Here is a 20,907-nt window from a genome sequence, read left to right on the forward strand (position 1 = left end):
TAAGTGCCATATATAGCTGCTTTGTCTTCGAACATGATTGTAGTCTCATATATACAATTTATGCAATATCAGAACATTAAAACCATAATTATAACAGTGCTTCTTATATGCGAACTTACCTCAGATATTAAAACAACGACTCGAGTCGATTAGTCAATAACTTTCGTTTCTTAATCCGAATTTCATTTTTCTTAATCTAAATACATTCAAAATTAACTCATTTAATCAATTATTTATTCAAATCAATCCAAACATATGCATTAGGGCTATTTTACACATTTGCCCCTAAACTTTCACATTTTTCACAATTTAGTCCTTATTTCATAAAATTGTAAATTCATGTAATTTACTACAAACTCATGCTTAGCCGAATTTAATACATGTTACTAGAAGCCCATATTTTCAATTTATTCGCACTTTTAACCACCACATATTACATTTTCTCAATTTAATCCATTTTTGACATTTTTGTCAAAAATCACTTTACAAAAACTATTAATCTAAACAAAAACTATTAATCTAACATTAAACCTTCCATCTCTATCATAATTCATCAAATTACTCAAGCATTCAACAATTGCAACATGATAAATCTTTAACAATTTTGAAATTTAAGTTATGGGCTAGCTAGAATACGAAGTAACAATCTCAAAAACATAAAAATCATTAAAAACAGAGCCAAAATGACTTACCAATTTAGCTTTCAAATGACCGAAGCCTAGATGAAATAATATGGCTTCTTTTCTTTTGATAATCAGTTGAAGATGGAAGATGACCACACATTTTATAATTTTATTTTTATTTATTTTAACTTATTTCATAATTTACTAAATTAACCTTGGTTTAAAACATTAAAAATCACTTTTTTATGTCCATAAATGTCCAACCAATATAAAAATGGTCTAATTACAACATAAGGACCTCCTCTTTTAAGTTCCATAGCTATTAGGCACCTTTAGATAATAGAACATCACTTTTGCACTTTACGCAATTTAGTCCTTTTTCTCAAATTGACCATCTAGACGATAAAATTTCTTAACAAAATTTTCACACATAAATGCTATCATGCTGTAAACATTAAAATAATAATAAAATAAATATTTCAACTTCATATTTATGGTTCCAAAACCACCGTTCTAATTTGACTAAAAACGGGTTGTTACAACTCTCCCCCCTTAGGGATTTTCGTCCCCGAAAATCTTACCAGTGAATAGGTTAGGGTACTGTTTTCTCATAGCTTCCTCGGGCTCCTACATTGCCTCTTCAATACTGTGACGATGGCACAAGACTTTTACTAAAGCTATGTATTTATTTCTTAATTCTTTGATCTCTCGAGCTAAAATTCTGATCGGTTCTTCGTTGTATGTCATATCGGGTTGAATTTCAATTTTAGATGGAGAAATCACATGTGATGGATCTGATCTATATCAACGCAACATCGACACATGAAATACTTTATGAATCTTCTCTAGCTCAACTGGTAATGTTAGTTGATATGCTACTGGCCCTATTCGTTCAATAATCTCATAAGGCCCAATGAAACGCGGAATCAAATTTACCTTTACGACCAAATCGACGGATTTTCTTCCACAGAGATAATTTCAAAAACACTTTGTCACCGATCTAAAATTCAATGTCTTTTCATTTCAAATCCGCATTCTATTTCTGACAATCTAAAGCTGCTTTCAAGCAATCTAGAATTACTTCCACTTTTTCTTCCGTTTCTCAGATCAAATCAACCCCGTGAATCTTTTTCTCACTCAACTCTGTCTAATACAATGGAGTTCAGTATTTATGACCATACAATGCTTCATATGGAGCCATGTTTATGCTCGATTGAAAATTGTTATTATACGCAAATTCAACCAACGGTAAATATTTCTCCCAATTGCTTTCAAACTCTAAAACACAACATCATAGTATATCTTCGAGAGTCTGAATTACACACTTAGACTGTCTGTCGATTTGCAAATAAAAAGCTGTACTGAAATTCAGCAATGGCAACATGATAAATCTTTAACAGTTTCAAAATTTAAGGTACGAGCTAGCTAGAATACGAAGCAACGATCTCAAAAACGTAAAAATCTTTAAAAACCGAGTTAAAATGACTTACCAATTTAGCTTTCAAATGACTGAACCCTAGATGAAATAATATGGCTTCTTTTCTTTTGATAATCAGTTGAAGATGGAAGATGAACACACATTTTATGATTTTTTTTATTTATTTTAACTTATTTCATAATTTACTAAATTAACCTTGGTTTAAAACATTAAAAATCACTTGTTTTATGTCCATGAATGTCCACCCAATATAAAAATGGTCTAATTAAAACATAAAGATCTCCTATTTTAAGTTCCATAGCTATTAGGCACTTTTAGCTAATAGAACATCACTTTTGCACTTTGCGCGATTTAGTCCTTTTTCTCAAATTGACCATTTAAACAATAAAATTTCTTAACGAAATTTTCACACATACATGCTATTATGTTGTAAACATTAAAATAATAATAAAATAAATATTTTGACTTTAGATTTGTTGTTCCAAAATTGCTATTCCGATTTGACTGAAAACAGGCTGTTACACCTAATTGCACAAGCCACAATTCAATCGTGATAATTTGAGACATTTTAAAAAATATTTACTAGTCAGTCTTTGTATTTTGAATCTAACAACTCATGGGAACTCCTGGCATGCTTCCTTTGCAGTATAACAATCTCAGAAAGTATGTTCTAAGTTTTCATTCCCACTAGAGCATATAGGACATACTGCTGAACCGACAAGTCTTTTATTTGAAATTAGGGATGAATTTATGAAAAGCTTACCAATTTGCAATATTTGTCTTAGCTGGCAAATCAAGTTTCCAAATATTTTTATAAAAGGATGTACAAGTATTTAATTATTATTAGGCATATGAGTGTTAATACCTTGTAAAAGGATTTTGTATCCACTTCTCACTGTGTACTTTCCTAAAGTTTTACCTCACCAAACAAGCTTGTCTTCATGAGGAAACCGAGCGAGGGGAATGCATAAGATCATTTCTACTTCGCTAACACTGAAGATACTGGTAATTAATTGCTCTTTTTAATGTCTTGAGATTAGATCAATTAGATCAAAAACCCAATTTATAATCGGGTTGCTAACATTGTTTTGGATCTTATAATCTGTCAAACTTGGAACCCAATCATCATTCCAAACTGAAATATTGTCTCCTGTTCGAACTTGCCAGCATAGTCTTGCTTGGAAAAGCCATTTTGATGCCTAAATACTCTTCCAAGTATATGATGGGTGAGTGCCTAAACTTGCCTTTAAAAAAATGGACTCCAAATAATATATTTTTTTTAACGTGTGCACTAATAAGGAATTAGGATAACAAATCAAATGCCGCCCTTGTTTAGCAAAAAGTGTCAAGTTGAATTTGGTAGACACCTAAAACCTATACCACCATTTTATTTAAGATCACATAACCTAGTCCACTCAAACCAGTGAATCCCTCGCTTTCCATGATGTTTCTGCCACCAAAACTTACTAATAGTAAGCTCCAAATCTATACTAAAAGAAGTAAGCAACAAAAAGCAAGACATCAAATAATTAGGAATAGCTTTGATAAAAACTTCTTTGCCTCATTGGCAAATATGTTTAATACACCAACTATTAATTCGATTGCTCATCTGGTCTTTCAACAACTGGAAGACCATTCTTTTTTTTTTTTTGTGACCCACCATATTAAGGAGCCTAAGATCTTTTTTTGAGTCTGAAGAGTGACGAACATCAAGAATTTGAGAAACTACTACGTGTAGTTGATCTAAAACATTAGAGTTATAGTAAAGCACAGTTTTGTCAAAATTAATGTATTGACCTGAGCAAGCTTCATACTCTCTCAAAATATTCTTCATAATATAAGCACCCCTCACTATAGCTTCCCCATACAGAATGCAATCGTCTGTAAATAACGAGCAATCACTGGCCCCTCCTGAATCTCCACATCAATGTGATTTTTTGAGGGCTTCTCAATGTTTTTGTGCTCCCTGTATTCCATCTAATATTGAAACCTCCTCTTATGTCATCAGCCGACACATCAATACCACTTTGAAATCCACATCTCTTACGAACTTTTCCATCATGCTTGAATTAAGTTTGGTCTCGATAGAGAAGATAATTTGGGGATGGTAAATTTTTAGCATATGCTGAAGCCTCCTAATAGCCCGTGAACTCCCCAACATATTATTTTCATTGCATCCAGTCGACATGCCTAACAACAGCTGTCGATATCCCTTGGTGACAAGCTTGGCTACGTTCATCAGTAGTCTCCGAAGAATCTGAATAACCAGAAACATTGGAAACTTGTATAGTAGATCTTTGCCTCTTCCTCCCATCAATACCTTCAATTGGATTATCCTCCAAATCATGTTTTGTAATATCCTTACCCGACCCACTAAAAGATCCCGCTTCTTTCCTTCCTGTCCAATTCAAATTTCCTTCTAAATTAAATCCCAAGATAGGATTGATTCTCTGCCTAAAATCATGTTGTTGACCAACTTGTAACTTTCTCCCCCTATCTTTCTTTCCAAACTTGGCCCCCAAGGATTCTACATTATTGTCTTTCCGAAGTCAAGCATTCGTCACGGAGGTGGCCCTCCTGGGCAGTGCCTTCAATGAGAAATCATATCCTAATTCCATCTCTTTTGTACCATGATTGAATTAGATGGGGCAAAAACTAACCCCATGTTCAAGGCATCCATACAAGAAAAAGAAGAACGTTAGTTTCTCATATTGAAACTTCACGTAAACGTGATTTGAAGGAGAAAGAATAATCTTCTTTTGACATTTTAAGGGTGTTCGAACATTAAATTTAAGATGAATTCTCATAAAATTCTTATACCTATGACTATACTGTTTGACATCATACTCCATAAACAATCCGATGAGATTTCCAAACTGTTTGGCAACAACTTCGAATAATAATTATGGACTTGAATCCAGAAATAAGAGAAAATCAAAGGCACTTGCATCGGGTCTTCATTTTCCTCTAGCCGATGAAACACCAAAAGATGATTGTTGAAAATCTATGGTGTGCCATTAATCGCTCTAGCAATATCTAACTCATGATCAAATTTACAAAAGTATCGTTTTTCCCTCAAATCTGAAATCAAAACACCCAAAAAGGATGCCAAAGATTTTTCATTGTATTTCACATTATTGGGAAATGAACACTTACCGTGAGAAAACATCCAACTAGTCAAAACTTATACATCATTTTTTTTAGGTTCAATTCCCCTATGGAACTACCATGCCTCATCTTCTCCATCTTCAATACTCAACCTCGCCACTAATTTTCCATAGGAAAGAAGAAAAAGCAACAAAACAAAGATACTGGAAGAAGACAAGAGAACAAATTAGAGAACAAAGGAACATATCACTAAGAGCAGACAAACGAGAGAAAACTGTTTAGGGGTGAGCAAAACTCGATTTGACTCGAAAAAATTAAAAAAATGAATTTCAAGTTAAACGAATTGAGTTATTAGAGTCAACTCAAATATTTTTCGAATTTCGAGTTAAAATCGAGTTTAATTTTCGAATTCGAGTAACTCGAATAATTCGAATAGACTGAATACCAAACTATAATGTTTTACATTTTTATCATAAACCCCCAAACCCTTTTACATTCCCCCCAAAATTTTATTCCCCAACACTCAAAACTTTTTATTTTCCCCCTAAACTTTTATTTTTCACCCTTTACCCCCCAAATAAAAAATCATCCAAAAAAATCACTAAAACTAAATAGTAATAATTTTATTTATATCTACTATTTATATTATTAAATTAAATTTCACATTTTTTACTATTTATATTATTGAATTGTTTAATCATATTAAATCTCTATAAATTTCTGTTAAAATTGAATTATTGATGATGGCATAAAATATTTGTGTTAAAATTTTATGTTGGTATCAATTTCACATTTTATCCTTAAGATAACTTTTATTAAAACATCACATAACTTTTATTAAAACATCACATTTTTATATTTAATATAATTTTTTATTTTAAAATACATAGTGACAAAAATCAGAAGATAATTGAAGCAACTAAGCAAGCAAAAAAGCTAACTCGTATATAAAAATTAATAAATATATTATGATGAGATGAAAGTTAATAACAAATTTAATTACGGTGGGCAAATTTAATTACAATGGGTGACAGTGGTTACAAGGATCCAAATTTATTTTTTAAAATTTAACTCGAACAAATATAATCGATTCGATTCGAATTCCATCTCACTCAACTCGATTTGAGAAAATTTCAAATCGAGTTAGGATGATAAAATAGGATTCGTTAACTCGATTAACTTAAAATTTTTTATTCGATTCGATTCAATCGAATGCTCACTCCTAACTACTAAGGCAGACTTTTAATAATTGAAATTGAATGCATAAAAATTTTAGGTAAATGCTTTTCTTATTTCATTATAAAATCATACAAAAAAAACTATTAAATTATAGATGAGTATTTGGTATATTGGCAATGTACTTTTTTTTAATTTTATAAGCAGTTTTAAAAATTGATGTTGTCTCTCTTTTTTAAATAGTTATTTTTAAATATTTTATTATATTCTTATAAAATACTTATTAACCCCTTAATTCTAATTGTGAAATCTAAAAAATTATATCAGATAATTTTCCTTTAATTATATCAAAAATTATATAAAAAGATTCAAGGAATTGCATGACAAAACCCTTTTTCCTTGATGTATGCAGCGGTGTGCGATTCTTACCAAAAAAAAAAAAAAAGGTTGTAAGAAGTTATATCCAAGACAACCTTGGACGTTAAATACTATGGTTAAAGGTAATAAAATTATTGTTACAACTGTTTCTCAAGCTAAGCTAATGCCAACCAACTCTTTTGAAAAACCTTATGATTTCACTTCAAACTTCCTTATTATTGGAAATTTTCAAATGATAAAGAGAAATATAAATGTATTTTTTGGACTCGATTTAAACATAAACAAGTGAAATTTTATAATAAATAATTTAATAACAACTAATGATTTGTTAAAACAAAAGTAAATAGAATTAAAATTATAATAAAATGTTAACAAGTGTAAAGAAGATGTAAGTTCGAATATTAAAAACAACATTATTAAGATAGATGAATCACAAACATAAATAATAAAATTGATAAAGAAGTTATCAAATAAATAAAATTTTTTTTGAGATTATAAACACAAGTATGATCACAATTACAAATACAAATAATCCTTATCCAAATAATTATATTGAAATATGATTCAACATATCAATAAACCAAAACAAATCTACACATATTAAGAATTAAACCAAAATAACCATACTTGATTTACCTAAAGTAACATTTTACCATCACAACTCATTGAGTTAGGAAATGAAAAGAAAGTAGCTTGAAATAGGTTCACAAAAATGTAGATCAATCAACAATCTCAATGCAATCATCAAACCGCTCGATTATTAAACTATAAGGGATTTAATAGAATATTCAGTTCACAACATTATCTTCTCCATTTTATGTGACATATGCTGATCAAAACAGTCTAATAAAACCCCATTTTAGGGGTTTTTTTTCTTTAACAAATGCAAATAATGTGTTTAACACAGACAGACAAACAACTTAACTACTTGGAAGTTTTGAGAAGATGAGTAAGATCAAAAAGGATTTGGTGAACGGAAGGCCTTGTCTCTGGCAAGCTGCTGGTGCATGCCAAAGCAATCTCCAATACCTTCAAAGCTTGCTTCCGTTCTTTCCCTTTCATATGAAACTCGAAGAATGGAATGTCACCCTGTTTTATGCTTTCCTTCAGTTTAACTATGCAGTCCATGTAACTTAGGTCCTGCACAGCCCCTAGCATGTCCAGTAACACCATCCCGAAATTAAAAACATCACTCTTTTGGCTCAAATTCTCACAGTAAATATTATGAGTTGTTGCGCGTTTTTCTTTGGTATCGCAATCTTCGACGCAGTCGGCCAACTGAACGAACCCATAATCTGATAACCGAGCGGTGAGGTCGATGTTTATCATGATGTTGGAGGATTTTATGTTTCCATGAACGTTCATTTTCATGTTCTTTACTGTTTCTGGGGATTGTCCGTGGATGAAACTTATTGCTCTTGCAATCGATTCTATTATTATCACACGTTCATTCCAATTCAAGGCAGTTTGGCCTCGCCTCCCACCTTCATTATCAATTACAACATCGTATAAACATAAAACATCATGCTAAAGCTGATATATTTTAATTTTCTTAATTTTAGCTTTTAGATTTTTTCAAAATTTTAAATTTTAATCTTAATCTAAAACTTAAATTCAAATGCTATCATTAGTCTCTAATGTGTGGAAGATTAGGGTTTTAACCCTTATCCTCCAATTTAATCATGTTTAATCTTTATATTTCTTAAATTTTAAAATTTTAGTTTATAGACTTGAAAGATAGTCATTAAATCTATTAACTAAAATGATATAATATTTTCTATAAATATTATATAAAAATTATAAGTTAATATGTAATATGATAATATATTTATCATATAAAATTATAAAACTAGCATAATTTAACTTAATAAATTTGTCAGGTTTAGTTTCATTGTATTAAAATTTTAAAATTCAAATATATAAATTAAATCCTTTAACTTAGAACGAGAACTAAAAGCAAAATTTGACCTAAACAAAAACTAGTGTTAGGCGGAGAACCGATTAAGAGGCAATTCTTATGCAATCGTATTGATGAGAATTGAGAGCTAAGGTTGCATGAAGGAATTGAGAGAAGTCACCTGAAAGAAGGTCAGCTAAGCTTCCCATGGGATAGTAATCCGAAACAACAAGCTTGATCCTCTTGGCATATAAGTAAGCAGTGATGGGAACGAGGTAGTCGCAGTTGTTGCAAACCTGAGCCAACTTCTCCACTCTCCTGCCGAACTCACTCTTCCTCACTATTACCTTCCGGAACCTCTTTAGGGTGCAAAGTCTAGCATTGGATAACACCACTTTTTCAGTCAATCCCCTGGCGTTCTCTCCCATCACACTCACCGATGTCCTCAAAACCTCCTTCAGGGACAGTGATGGCCCATTGTTTTCACAAGGAATTAATGGTAAGTCATCTATAAATCCTACGATGCAATCATCGTATTCGGAGATGGACCCTGACCTGCTGTTTTCACCGTACTCTTTAAAACTCCTTTTGGGTTTTGTAAAGGCTCTTGACAACATTTTTTTTGTAGTGGGAGATGAAAGGGAAATGGTGATTCTTGGAAAACAGGTTATGGAGTTGGGTGGATCCAGATTTTGGCTGGTTTACGTTGGTTTTACATGATGTGTTTTTTTTTCATTGGAAACATCGAATCCGGAGCGGTGATACTTTGTTTTGGCATTTTATGGATTCATTTAATCCAAGGAATAACCATGGAAATTCTCTTCGATTCTGGTTAGAAACAATCTTAGTTTCCTTTTGTTTCGTTCTGGGATTTCATGTAGTGAAAGTCTTGGTCTGGTTAATAGGCTCTTCGTTCGGATTCTTATTCCTTATCACTAAGAACTTGGTGGAAGATCATGAAAGCTTCACATGAAGTAATTAACATTCTTTTCAATTGGTAATAGCCAGTCCAGAGAAGAAAATCTATTATGTTATTATAATTTTTTATATCTTGAATTTAATCCTTTTTCTTATTTCAATATTTAAACTTATGTAGATATCGCTTCATTTCATCATTTGAAATTTAAAATTATTTTTTTTTAAATTTAATATAATTCTTTTAAATTTTCAATGGCAGCTTGGCGCATCATAGAGTTTCATGTCTTTACTCTGTTGCAAAATTTAAGTATAGAAATGGACGTAATTGTCAAAAGTAACTACAAAAATTTTTTGGAAAATGTCAAAATGGATTTAACTGACAAATTTTAGAGACAAAAATTACAAAATATATAACAAATGTTCATAGTTCCTTTGTAATTGAGAATTGACATAGGGTAAACATTTTGCTCATATGAGAAATTTTTTATTAGAAGAATCCTCTTCTATTCCCATAAATTAATTGACTTGAAGCTCTAAGATTGGATGACCGAAAAAAAATTCTTGTTTTGGGGGAAGAAAGATGTTTACTAAAACTGTTCTTAAAAGCAATTCCAAGGTATGCACTGCTTTCTATTCCCGAAATCTCTTTGCGATAAGATAAATAAAGGTAATAAGAAGGTTTTGGTGGCACAACAATGATGAAGGAAAAAGAATACCTTTGTTCAAATGGAACAAAGTTTGTCAACCAAAAAGTAGAGGGGGTTTTGGGATTTGCATTTCTTTGACCTTACTCTATTAGAAAAACAAGGATGGCGTCTCATTCACAATAACTCACTTTGCCATAAAGTCTTTAAAGCTAGATACTTTCTGAATTGTTCCTTTATGGAAGCAAGTATTGGTTGCAACCCCTCTATCCTTTGGAGAAGCATTTGGAGCAGCAAAGCTATTCTTCATAAAGGTGCTAGATGGCGGATAGGAAATGGTCTCACCACACAAATTAAAGAAGATGTTTGGATTCCAGCCCAATTAAATTCCTTGGCTCAATCCCCTTGTACCAACTTCAACGAAGAATCTAAGGTTTGTGAACTCATTGATGCAAGCCGAATGGTTTGTAAGGAGAACCGTATTAAGAAGGATTTCTCCAAAGAGAAACCAAAGGTAATTTGCAAGATTCCATTGGTGAACCAGAATGCTAAAGATAAACTGATCTGAAACTGGAATGCTGATGGGAATTACTCAGTTCCAAGTGGGCATAGCAAACGTTTGCTTCAATCGGCTGACGAGTTGGGACCTCATAAAATTGCATGGAAGCAAAGCGAAGATGAGCAAGAAAATCAAGATCTTCTGTTGGAGAGTGTGCAATAATATTCTCCCCTCAGGTTGTGCTTTGAATGCACGAATACAAGGGGCGAGTTTTGCTTGTTTAAGATATTATGAATGCCCTATTGCGAGAGTGGCCTTAAGTGGATTTTCAAATCAGATATGCAATGGGGACGTGAATAATGGGGTGCATTGGATTGAAATTGCAACTCGGAATTGAAGGAAGACGATTTTGACAGGTTCCTTAATTTTTATTTGGACATTAAATGCTTCTCCTTTTTTTCGCAATTGCAATGATATCGATGGAAGAATTGTTGAAAGTGCTAAGAATTGCTACAAGGATTTCACTAAAGCAAAAGAAGTGATGGTTGTTCACCTTGCTGCCAATGTAGAAGCCCAACCTCCAATCTTATTAAGGTCAACTTCGATGCTAGTTTTAAGGCATCAAACAAAAATGGAGGGGTGGGAGTTGTGTTAAGGATTTGTGGTCGGTGCAGCAGCTTTGAAATTGCCAATTGCAGCAAACGCTGCTACTGCGGAAGCCATTGCAGCTTTTAGAGCCGTTGAAACAACTATGGACATGAGATTTTCCTATGTTATTTTTGAAGGAGATGCAAGAGTGATTATGAAAGAATTGATTAGTAAAGAAGAAGACTTCTCCGAGATTGGACAAATTCTTGACAAGGCCAAATCCTTGCTACAACAGTTTGCTAAGTTTCGTATCAACCATACGCGACGAGAAGGCAACAAGGCTGCCCATGAGCAATACTCTTGATAATGATTTGTATTGGATTAGGGACTATCCTGCTTGAATTCACCAAGTTATTTTGACTGATGCTGTCAATCACTAATGAAATGTCTGATGTTAACATTTAAAAAAAAAACTGTGCCCTTAGTTTTTCCGTTGCTTAATTCAAATGCTAGCGAGGCCCAATTTATATATAAGTAGTTAAAATACTTACTAAATCTAACTAGGTAGGGACCCACGGATCCCTTGAGCCTAAAGTTAAATCCCACCTAACTCAACCTAACCCAATTAACTTTTTGGCTTGTATTTATTTTTACGTAGAAGTATTTATAGGTTAGGTCAAGTCATTTTACTATATATTTATAAATGGTTATCTTTTAATTATGTTTATATATTTTTTTAAATTAGAAATTTTACATTATTTTAATTTAATATTTAATATTTTTATATTTTTATTTATTAAATTTTTATATATAATCAAAACATTTTTTTATGTTTACATTATAAGTCTTATATATTATTATATATTTAATTTTTATGTGTTATAAATTATATTATATATATAACGTAATATAAAATATTATAAACTTAAAAATAGGCCGGATCTAGCTTGAATCCTAAATATTCAAGCTCGAGTCCGAGCCCGAGCCCGAATCATATTTTAAACAGGCCTAAGCTTTTTGCTCAAACTTATTTTTTGAGCCTACTATTTTTGCACAAATCCTTCCAAATTTTAGGCGGACATTCGAGCTTGGATAGATAGATGAGTAAATCTAGTTTTATGGAGAATAATTTAAGGAAAACATTTTCCTAATATTGTTTTTAATAATATTTTATAATTTTAAATTTTTTATTTTTAAGAATATTAAAATATTGATATAAAGTATTATAAATTTTAATGTGGTTAATATTATAATTTTTTAATTTTATTAAACATACATGTTTATATGTAATAATCTAATTAACTATTTTAATAAATTTATATGATATTATAATTTTATTTGAAAATGAATTTTAAATTTTTTGAAGAAAAATAAATTTTAAATTTAATAAATTTAAATTTTAAGTAATGTTCTTAATATTTTATTAAAAACATTTGCATATATTTTAATAATAAACATTTATATTATAAATTATGAATATTTTAATTATATAAATATGAGTATTTGTTTAAATCATGCTTAATTTCATTCACCCCACTGGATACAACTGTCCACTCTCATACTTTGGAATTAAGATTCAATTAGACATTTTTTATTATTAAGCCTGTGTTGTTATAAAATAAATAGAGATTGAAAGAATAAAGAACAAAGAAAATATGAAAGTAATAGAGAATGTACTTTATTGATAAAAAGGGATAATTACAATGCTTCATCAGAGTCTCTATTTATAGGCATAAGAAGTATAAAAGAAGTAAAGATCTAATCCTAATAACTATTAGAATTTAAAGTACATCAAAACTTTATCTTGATTATGATGGACATCTACTTAATAAGATATTCATAACACTCTCCCTTGGATGTCCATTTGGTAGATAATGTGTCTCATTAAAATCTTACTAGGAAAAACCTTGTAGGATAAAAACCTAATGAAGGAAAAAGAGTACACAATCTTCTATTACAAGCTACCTCATTAAAACCCTTTACCAGGAAAATCCAATGGGACAAAACCTTGGTTAAAGGAAAAGAGTACAACTTGTTTTAGACTCCCCCTAATGGCAAATTACATTACATCTTTGAGTTGACACATTCCAATCTTGTATAGTAGACTTTCAAATGTTGAAGTTGGCAATGCGTTAGTAAAAAGATCTGCTAAATTATCACTAGATCGAATTTATTGAACATTTATATAACTTCTTTCCTCAAGATCATGGGTGAAGAATAATTTTGGTGAAATATGTTTCGTTCTATCACCTTTAATATAATCACCCTTCAATTGAGCTATACATGTTGTATTATCTTCATATAAGATAGTTGGCATCTTTTCCTATAAAGGTAAATTACATATCTTCTGGATATGTTAGGTCAATAACCTTAGCCAAATACACTTTCGACTTGTCTCATGCATTGCAATTATTTCTACATGATTTGAAGAAGCAGTAGGTAATGTTTGATTTGTTGAACACCATGATATGACAGTGCCCCCACATGTAAATAAATATCCTGTTTGAGATCGACCTTTTATGTGGATCTGATAAGTATCCAACATCAGCATACCAAACTAATAGAGATTTTGAATCATTTGAATAAAATAACCCCATAACAATTGCAACACCCCAAACCCAGCCCAGACGTTATGACCGGATCTGACATGCCACATCGAAGCGTTCAAAACATTTTATATTGTTGATCCAGAAAAACTTACTTAGTGTTTTAAAAGATAATTTCATTATAGGTTAAAGTGAATGGAAGCTGTGCACCAGGTAGGAAATCGGAAAAGATGTGGTGAGTCCATCGGACTGCTTAAGTACCAAGCCCCCTTTGAAACCAATCCTAGACATGCATACCGCCATTACCACACCTTAACGTCATGGATATTTCTAGGAAACCGATTTGATTAAGTCATCTTTAGGAAAAGTGATTAATTTTGGAAAATACTTTCATTGCGGAAGCTTTGCTTGTTGTCGTGTTATTTTGAAATCAATTGTTGTTTTTGAAAACGTGCCCTAAAGCTATCCAATTTCAACAATTAAAATAAGTAATACCTATCTTAGTAATACATATTAAAACCATCAAAAATAATTAAGCGGCCTTATTACATTTAAAAACCCAAAACTTCAAACGTAAATAAAAGGATGACCAGTTCACCAGAAGAAAATCAAACTTTCAGAACGGGTGGCCACTCCGAATTCCCTCACAGCTCCAAGCCCACTATGGTTGGAGATTTCCTGCGTGGATGAAAATAAAAGGGGTGAGTTTGGGGAAACTCAGTGTGTAAGGAAAACCCATTCAAAGCCCAAGTCAGCTCAAGCCTATTGGGCCTAAGCCCATTCAGGTAACAATGGTACAGGACCAGAGCCCTTTTCAGATTACAATAAACTGGGCCTTAGCCCCTTATTCAGATAACAGTATGGCCCATAGGTCCATTTCAAAATACATGCAACATCAGTAAACATATGCAAGCCCATTTGGGGAGACTACTCAACCCACCAACCACTACACTCCACCCGTACCAGCCATACACTCCATGTGGGGAATAGCTCAACCCACCCAGCCCAACACTCCACAGTTGCAGCCTTGCTGCTCAATTAACAGTAAATTGAGGCAAAGCCTCCAGTACGTGGACAAGCCACTTTCAGTACTTCCTCCGTCAATATCCCAGTCCCATGCATCAGATAATAACAACATGGCATGCAGTAAATAACAACAGTCAAACATGCATTTAGGTCAATTTAACCCTAGGGGTATTTCGGTAATTTATCTCCTAGAGGTAAAACTGTAAATTTTCTACTTTTAAAGGTATTTCAGTAATTTATCTATTTTAGGGTTTTCATGCACATTCCTACCTTTCACGTACTAACAGAATCACTACCGAGGGTTCTTACTGAATTGGGCCCGTTGGCCCATCATTCCAATTTTGGCCCATTAAGCCCAAAAATATCGAGGGCACAGAAATCATGCACTTTGCAGTCCAAACATTGCAACTTACCAAAAACATTAATCGATTTATCTCACGAACATTCGCACACTCGCAAATCTACAAAATACCGGTTTTCGGCATTTCGGCTTTTTGACTTTTGCCGATCTAGACTAAGAAAGAGGGTGTTAGTTACACACCTGTTTGCGACGATATGCTGACGAGATCTACACACGAACCACCTACAATTGGATTACTAACACGTTAATCTAACTATTCAAATACAAACTACGTATTAACCCCTTACAATATTCGGCCAACCACACCTACAGATCATAGTAAGCTTATAAGAAATCAATAAGCAACTCATTAACAATTTTTTGTCAATGTTTACCACATAATCATAATTTCACTGCAAGCTGTCTTCCTGAGCAACAGTCACTAAATTATTTATAACTGGAGCTACGAAACTCCAAATCAAGTTCTGTTAATTTTCCCTAAAAATAGACTCATATATCTTATATCCAAAAAATTTTCAGAATTTTTGGTATGGCCAATCAATACCAGATTTTTCTTAAAGTTTCCCATGTTTCACTGTTTGACTAATCTGACCACTCTTCATTACGAATCAAATTTCTCATTTTACAGAATTCAAAATATGTTCTAGTTTATTTCATTTGAAACTAGACTCATTAATCTTTAATTACATAATTTATGCAGCTTCTAACTCATTTCCCACAATTTATGGTGATTTTCCAAAGTCACGTTACTGCTGCTGTCCCAAGCAGATTTATTACCAAATCACTCTTTCACACCTAACTTGCATGCTTGTTATTTAAACATGTATATCACCAATCAATCATCACATATCTATGATTTTACTTAAGTATAATCTCCATTTCATCATTTTAAAGCACAACATGTTAGCTGATTTTTCCCTTTAACATCTAAGGCACATGCATGCTCATTTGTTTGGCTCAACTTCACCTATCTTCCATTTTTCATCAAAAGAACATGAAACAACAACCATTTCCTTCATTTTAATTCATGACTAAATGCTCACAACACAACTAAAAATCAAAATATACTTCAAGAGTTAAGGTAGAATCAAGAAGAACTCATAAACCTCAAAATAGAAGCAAGGTACCAAGAACTTACCTTCAATTTTCCTCCTCCTAATGATCGAATACTCAAGAGCTTTCTCCTCTCCTTTCTCTTCTCTAACTTTCAGCTATGATGAACAAAGATGGACAAAACTTTGTTCTTTTCACCCCTTTTTCTTTTAATAAAACTTCATATTTCATCCATTTAATTCTTTAATACAAAAGACATGAAATTCTTATCATGAAACATTTACCTAACCCATTATCATGAAACATTTACCTAACCCATTATCATGGAACATTTACCTAACATATTATCAATTTGTATCAATTTGTACCATAAATTATGGATATCAAGTGCTCATATTGTCTACAACAACATGATGGCTAGCCACTTCATGTAAAATGGGAGGTTTGTCATGCAAATCCTCCTATTCTGCATTCCTATTTATTTGGCCACTTCAATTTAGCCTATAGCATTTTCAAACATTTTCACATAGGTTTTATTTCATAATTTCACCCCCTTTTTCTTATGGAACAAAAATTAACTAAAATTATTGGGTTCTATCTTAAGTTTGGGCTTTCTAGAGGCCCACTAACATAATTAAACCTATGCCAACATTCACAGGATTCCTGAAAATTGGGGCGTTACAACTCTACCCTCCTTAAAGAAATTTCGTCCTCGAAATTTACCTAATCCAAATAGATGAGGGTATTACTATTGCATCGTCTCTTCTGGCTCCCAAACTCAGAAGTTTCCCCTTCCTTAACTTGTTGAAAACGAGCGACCAAAGACTCATCGTTCAACTGTTTTTCCTTAATCTGATCCACCCAGGTTGGCCTCACTTGCAACTCAGCCAACAGACTTCCATCATCATGCAGACTCAGACGAGCAAACATTGCTCTCAGATCAGATACAGTTCTACGACTTAGAGTATCGGCTACCACATTAGCCTTGCCTGGGTGATACTCGATCGAACAGTCATAATCCTTAAGCAACTCAATCCATCTCCTTTGCCTAAGGTATTCTCCTTTGCCTAAGGTTCAGCTCCTTCTGAGTCAACAAATAGTTAAGACTCTTATGGTCAGTGTATATAATACACCTTTCTCCGTACAAGTAATGTCTCCAAATCTTAAGTGCAAATATCACTGCTGTCAACTCTAAATCATGAGTCAAATAGTTTCCCTCATGAGGCTTAAGCTATCGTGATGCATATGCAACCACCTTACCCTCTTACATTAACACGCAGCCCAAACCCACGTGTGATGCGTCACTGTACACAGTAAAATCATTCCCAGACTCCGGCTAAATTAACACAAGTGTTTCAGTCAGAACTTTCTTCAACTTCTCAAAAGCTTCTTACTGCTTCTTAGTCCATACAAACGGTACTCCTTTCCTTATGAGTTTTGTCAGAGGTGCTGCCATCACAGAAAAACCTTCTACAAACCTTCTGTAGTATCCTGCCAGTCCTAGGAAACTCCGTATTTCCGACACTGACCTAGGCGGCTTCCATTCCAAAATTGCTTCAATTTTTCGAGGGTCCACTTTAATCCCCTCAGCAGAGACCACATGTCCTAAGAAAGTTACCTCCCTCAACCAAAATTCACACTTGCTGAACTTCACAAAGAGTTCTTTCTCCCTTAATACTTACAGCACTATACGGAGATGCTCATCATGTTTCGTTTTAGTTTCAGAATATACCAGGATATCGTCAATAAAAACGACTATGAATTGATCTAAAAATGGTTGGAATACATGATTCATCAGATCCATAAACGCTGCAGGAGCGTTCGTTAGTCCAAATGGCATAACCAGAAACTCGTTAGCCCGAAGTCGTTCAGAAATAGATCCCCGAACTCCATTGCCCGTACTTACCCTGACAACCCTTTCCAGAACACGAAGCATTGCCTGTGACAGGGCATCATCCTCGGCACCGCGGTCATGAGACTCTACCTCTGTTGCTGGTGGTACCGGTGCATCCACCGCCGGCATATGTCTCGCAGACGAAGATCTCGCTCAAGCAAATCCTCGGCTCCGTCCACGGCCTCTTCCACGAACGGCTCTTGTACTCATATCGTATTATCTTAATTACGAATTTTTATGCATTAATTCAATATTCCAGTGTTTATTACAGATGTTTTATGAATCAGACAGTAGTTCAGAGTTTGTTTTCGCAGAATCGAAGTCTAGCTACAGTTTCAGTCTTTTATCAGATTTTCCTATGGTTTCAGTATCATCTTATCTAGAGTATCCTAGCAGGATTTCAGTACAAACAGATAAGTCAGAAAAATATTCAGAAGAGTTCAGAGTAATACTTACAGACTTGAGCCGGAGATTCGGAATGCCACCTTTTAAAGATCTAAATTTTGAAAATCGAGTTTTTTGCATTCTTTATAAAATTTTCGTTTTCGAAAAGCTTTGTTTTTGTAAACCCATTCCACAGCCGAGTTGTTGCAACTGGGCTTTGATACCACTAAATGTAGCACCCCAAACCCGGCCCAGAAGTTATGGCCGGATCCGGCATGCCACATCAAAAACGTAAAAAAAAATTTCCATTCTAAGTCCAGAAAATCGTACTTGATGTTCAAAAGATTAATTCATTAAAGGTTAAAGTGAATGGAAGCTGTGCACCAGGTAGGAAATCGGAAAAGAGGTGGTGAGTCCATCGGACTGCTTAAGTACCAAGTCCCCTTTGAATCCAATCCTAGACATGCATACCGCCATTGCCACACCTTAACATCATGGATATTTCTAGGAAACCGATTTGACTAAGTCATCTTTAGGAAAAGTGATTAATTTTGGAAAATACTTTCATTGCGAAAGCTTTGCTTGTTGTCGTGTTATTTTGAAATCAATTGTTGTTTTTGAAAACGTGCCCTAAAGCTATCCAATTTCAACAGTTAAAATAAGTAATACCTATCTTAGTAATACATATTAAAACCATCAAAAATAATTAAGCGGCCTTATTACATTTAAAAACCCAAAACTTCAAACGTAAATAAAAGGATGTCCAGTTCACCAGAAGAAAATCAAACTTTCAGAACGGGTGGCCACTCCGAATTCCCTCACAGCTCCAAGCCCACTATGGTTGGAGATTTCTTGCATGGATGAAAATAAAAGGGGTGAGTTTGGGGAAACTCAGTGTGTAAGGAAAACCCATTCAAAGCCCAAGTCAGCTCAAGCCTATTGGGCCTAAGCCCATTCAGGTAACAGTGGTACTGGACCAAAGCCCTTTTCAGATTACAATTAACTGGGCCTTAGCCCCTTATTCAGATAACAGTATGGCCTATAGGCCCATTTCAAAATACATGCAACATCAGTAAACATATGCAAGCCCATTTGGGGAGACTACTCAACCCACCAACCACTACACTCCACCCGTACCAGCCATACACTCCATGTGGGGAATAGCTCAACCCACCCAGCCCAACACTCCACAGTTGCAGCCTTGCTGCTCAGTTAACAGTAAATTGAGGCAAAGCCTCCAGTACGTGGACAAGCCACTTTCAGTACTTCCTCCGTCAATATCCCAGTCCCATGCATCAGATAATAACAACATGGCATGCAGTAAATAACAACAGTCAAACATGCATTTAGGTCAATTTAACCCTAGGGGTATTTCAGTAATTTATCTCCTAGGGGTAAAACTGTAAATTTTCTACTTTTAAAGGTATTTCAGTAATTTATCTATTTTAGGGTTTTTCATGTACATTCCTACCTTTCACATACTAACAGAATCACTACTGAGGGTTCTTACCGAATTGGGCCCGTTGGCCTATCATTCCAATTTTGGCCCATTAAGCCCAAAAATATCGAGGGCACAGAAATCATGCACTTTGCAGTCCAAACATTGCAGCTTACCAAAAACATTAATCGATTTACCTCACGAGCATTCGCACACTCGCAAATCTACAAAATACCGGTTTTCGGCATTTCAGCTTTTCGACTTTTGCCGATCTAGACTAAGAAAGAGGGTGTTAGTTACACACCTGTTTGCGACGATATGCTGACGAGATCCACACACGAACCGCCTACAATTGGATTACTAACACGTTAATCTAACTATTCAAATACAAACTACGTATTAACCCCTTACAATATTTGGCCAACCACACCTACAGATCATAGTAAGCTTATAAGAAATCAATAAGCAACTCATTAACAAATTTTTGTCAATGTTTACCACATAATCATAATTTCACTGCAAGCTGTCTTCCTGAGCAACAGTCACTAAATTATTTATAACTTGAGCTACGAAACTCCAAATCAAGTTCCATTAATTTTCCCTGAAAATAGACTCATATATCTTCTATCCATAAAATTTTCAGAATTTTTGGTATGGCCAATCAATACCAGATTTTTCTTAAAGTTTCTCATGTTTCACTGTTTGACTAATCAGACCACTCTTCATTACGAATCAAATTTCTCATTGTACAGAATTCAAAATATGTTATAGTTTATTCCATTTGAAACTAGACTCATTAAGCTTTAATTACATAATTTATGCAGCTTCTAATTCATCTCCCACAATTTATGGTGATTTTCCAAAGTCACGTTACTGCTGCTGTCCCAAGCAGATTTATTACCAAATCACTCTTTCACACCTAACTTGCATGCTTGT

At 33.6% G+C, this 20,907-nt stretch overlaps 1 protein-coding gene across 1 annotated transcript; it reads right to left on the reverse strand.

Moving 5' to 3' along the window:
- Positions 1-7,513: 7,513 nt before the first annotated feature.
- On the reverse strand, positions 7,514-9,267 carry LOC107928771 (probable inactive receptor kinase At5g58300). The gene is made up of 2 exons (XM_016860038.2): positions 8,802-9,267; positions 7,514-8,207 (listed from the first exon to the last, which is right to left on the reverse strand). Exons 1-2 carry the CDS (start codon positions 9,235-9,237, stop codon positions 7,648-7,650), a joined length of 996 nt encoding a protein of 331 aa, XP_016715527.2. The 5' UTR covers positions 9,238-9,267; the 3' UTR covers positions 7,514-7,647.
- Between the last annotated feature and the right edge of the window lie 11,640 nt (positions 9,268-20,907).

This window comes from Gossypium hirsutum, chromosome A08 (genome assembly GCF_007990345.1).
Source record: "Gossypium hirsutum isolate 1008001.06 chromosome A08, Gossypium_hirsutum_v2.1, whole genome shotgun sequence".
NCBI lineage: Eukaryota > Viridiplantae > Streptophyta > Magnoliopsida > Malvales > Malvaceae > Gossypium > Gossypium hirsutum.

Excerpts from the sequence above, each read along its gene's own strand:
- LOC107928771 (XM_016860038.2), bottom strand. The coding sequence starts at position 9,237 with ATGTTGTCAAGAGCCTTTACAAAACCCAAAAGGAGTTTTAAAGAGTAC. Across the intron at positions 8,208-8,801 it reads CTTAGCTGACCTTCTTTCAG|GTGGGAGGCGAGGCCAAACT; the intron begins GTGACTTCTCTC and ends TTGATAATGAAG.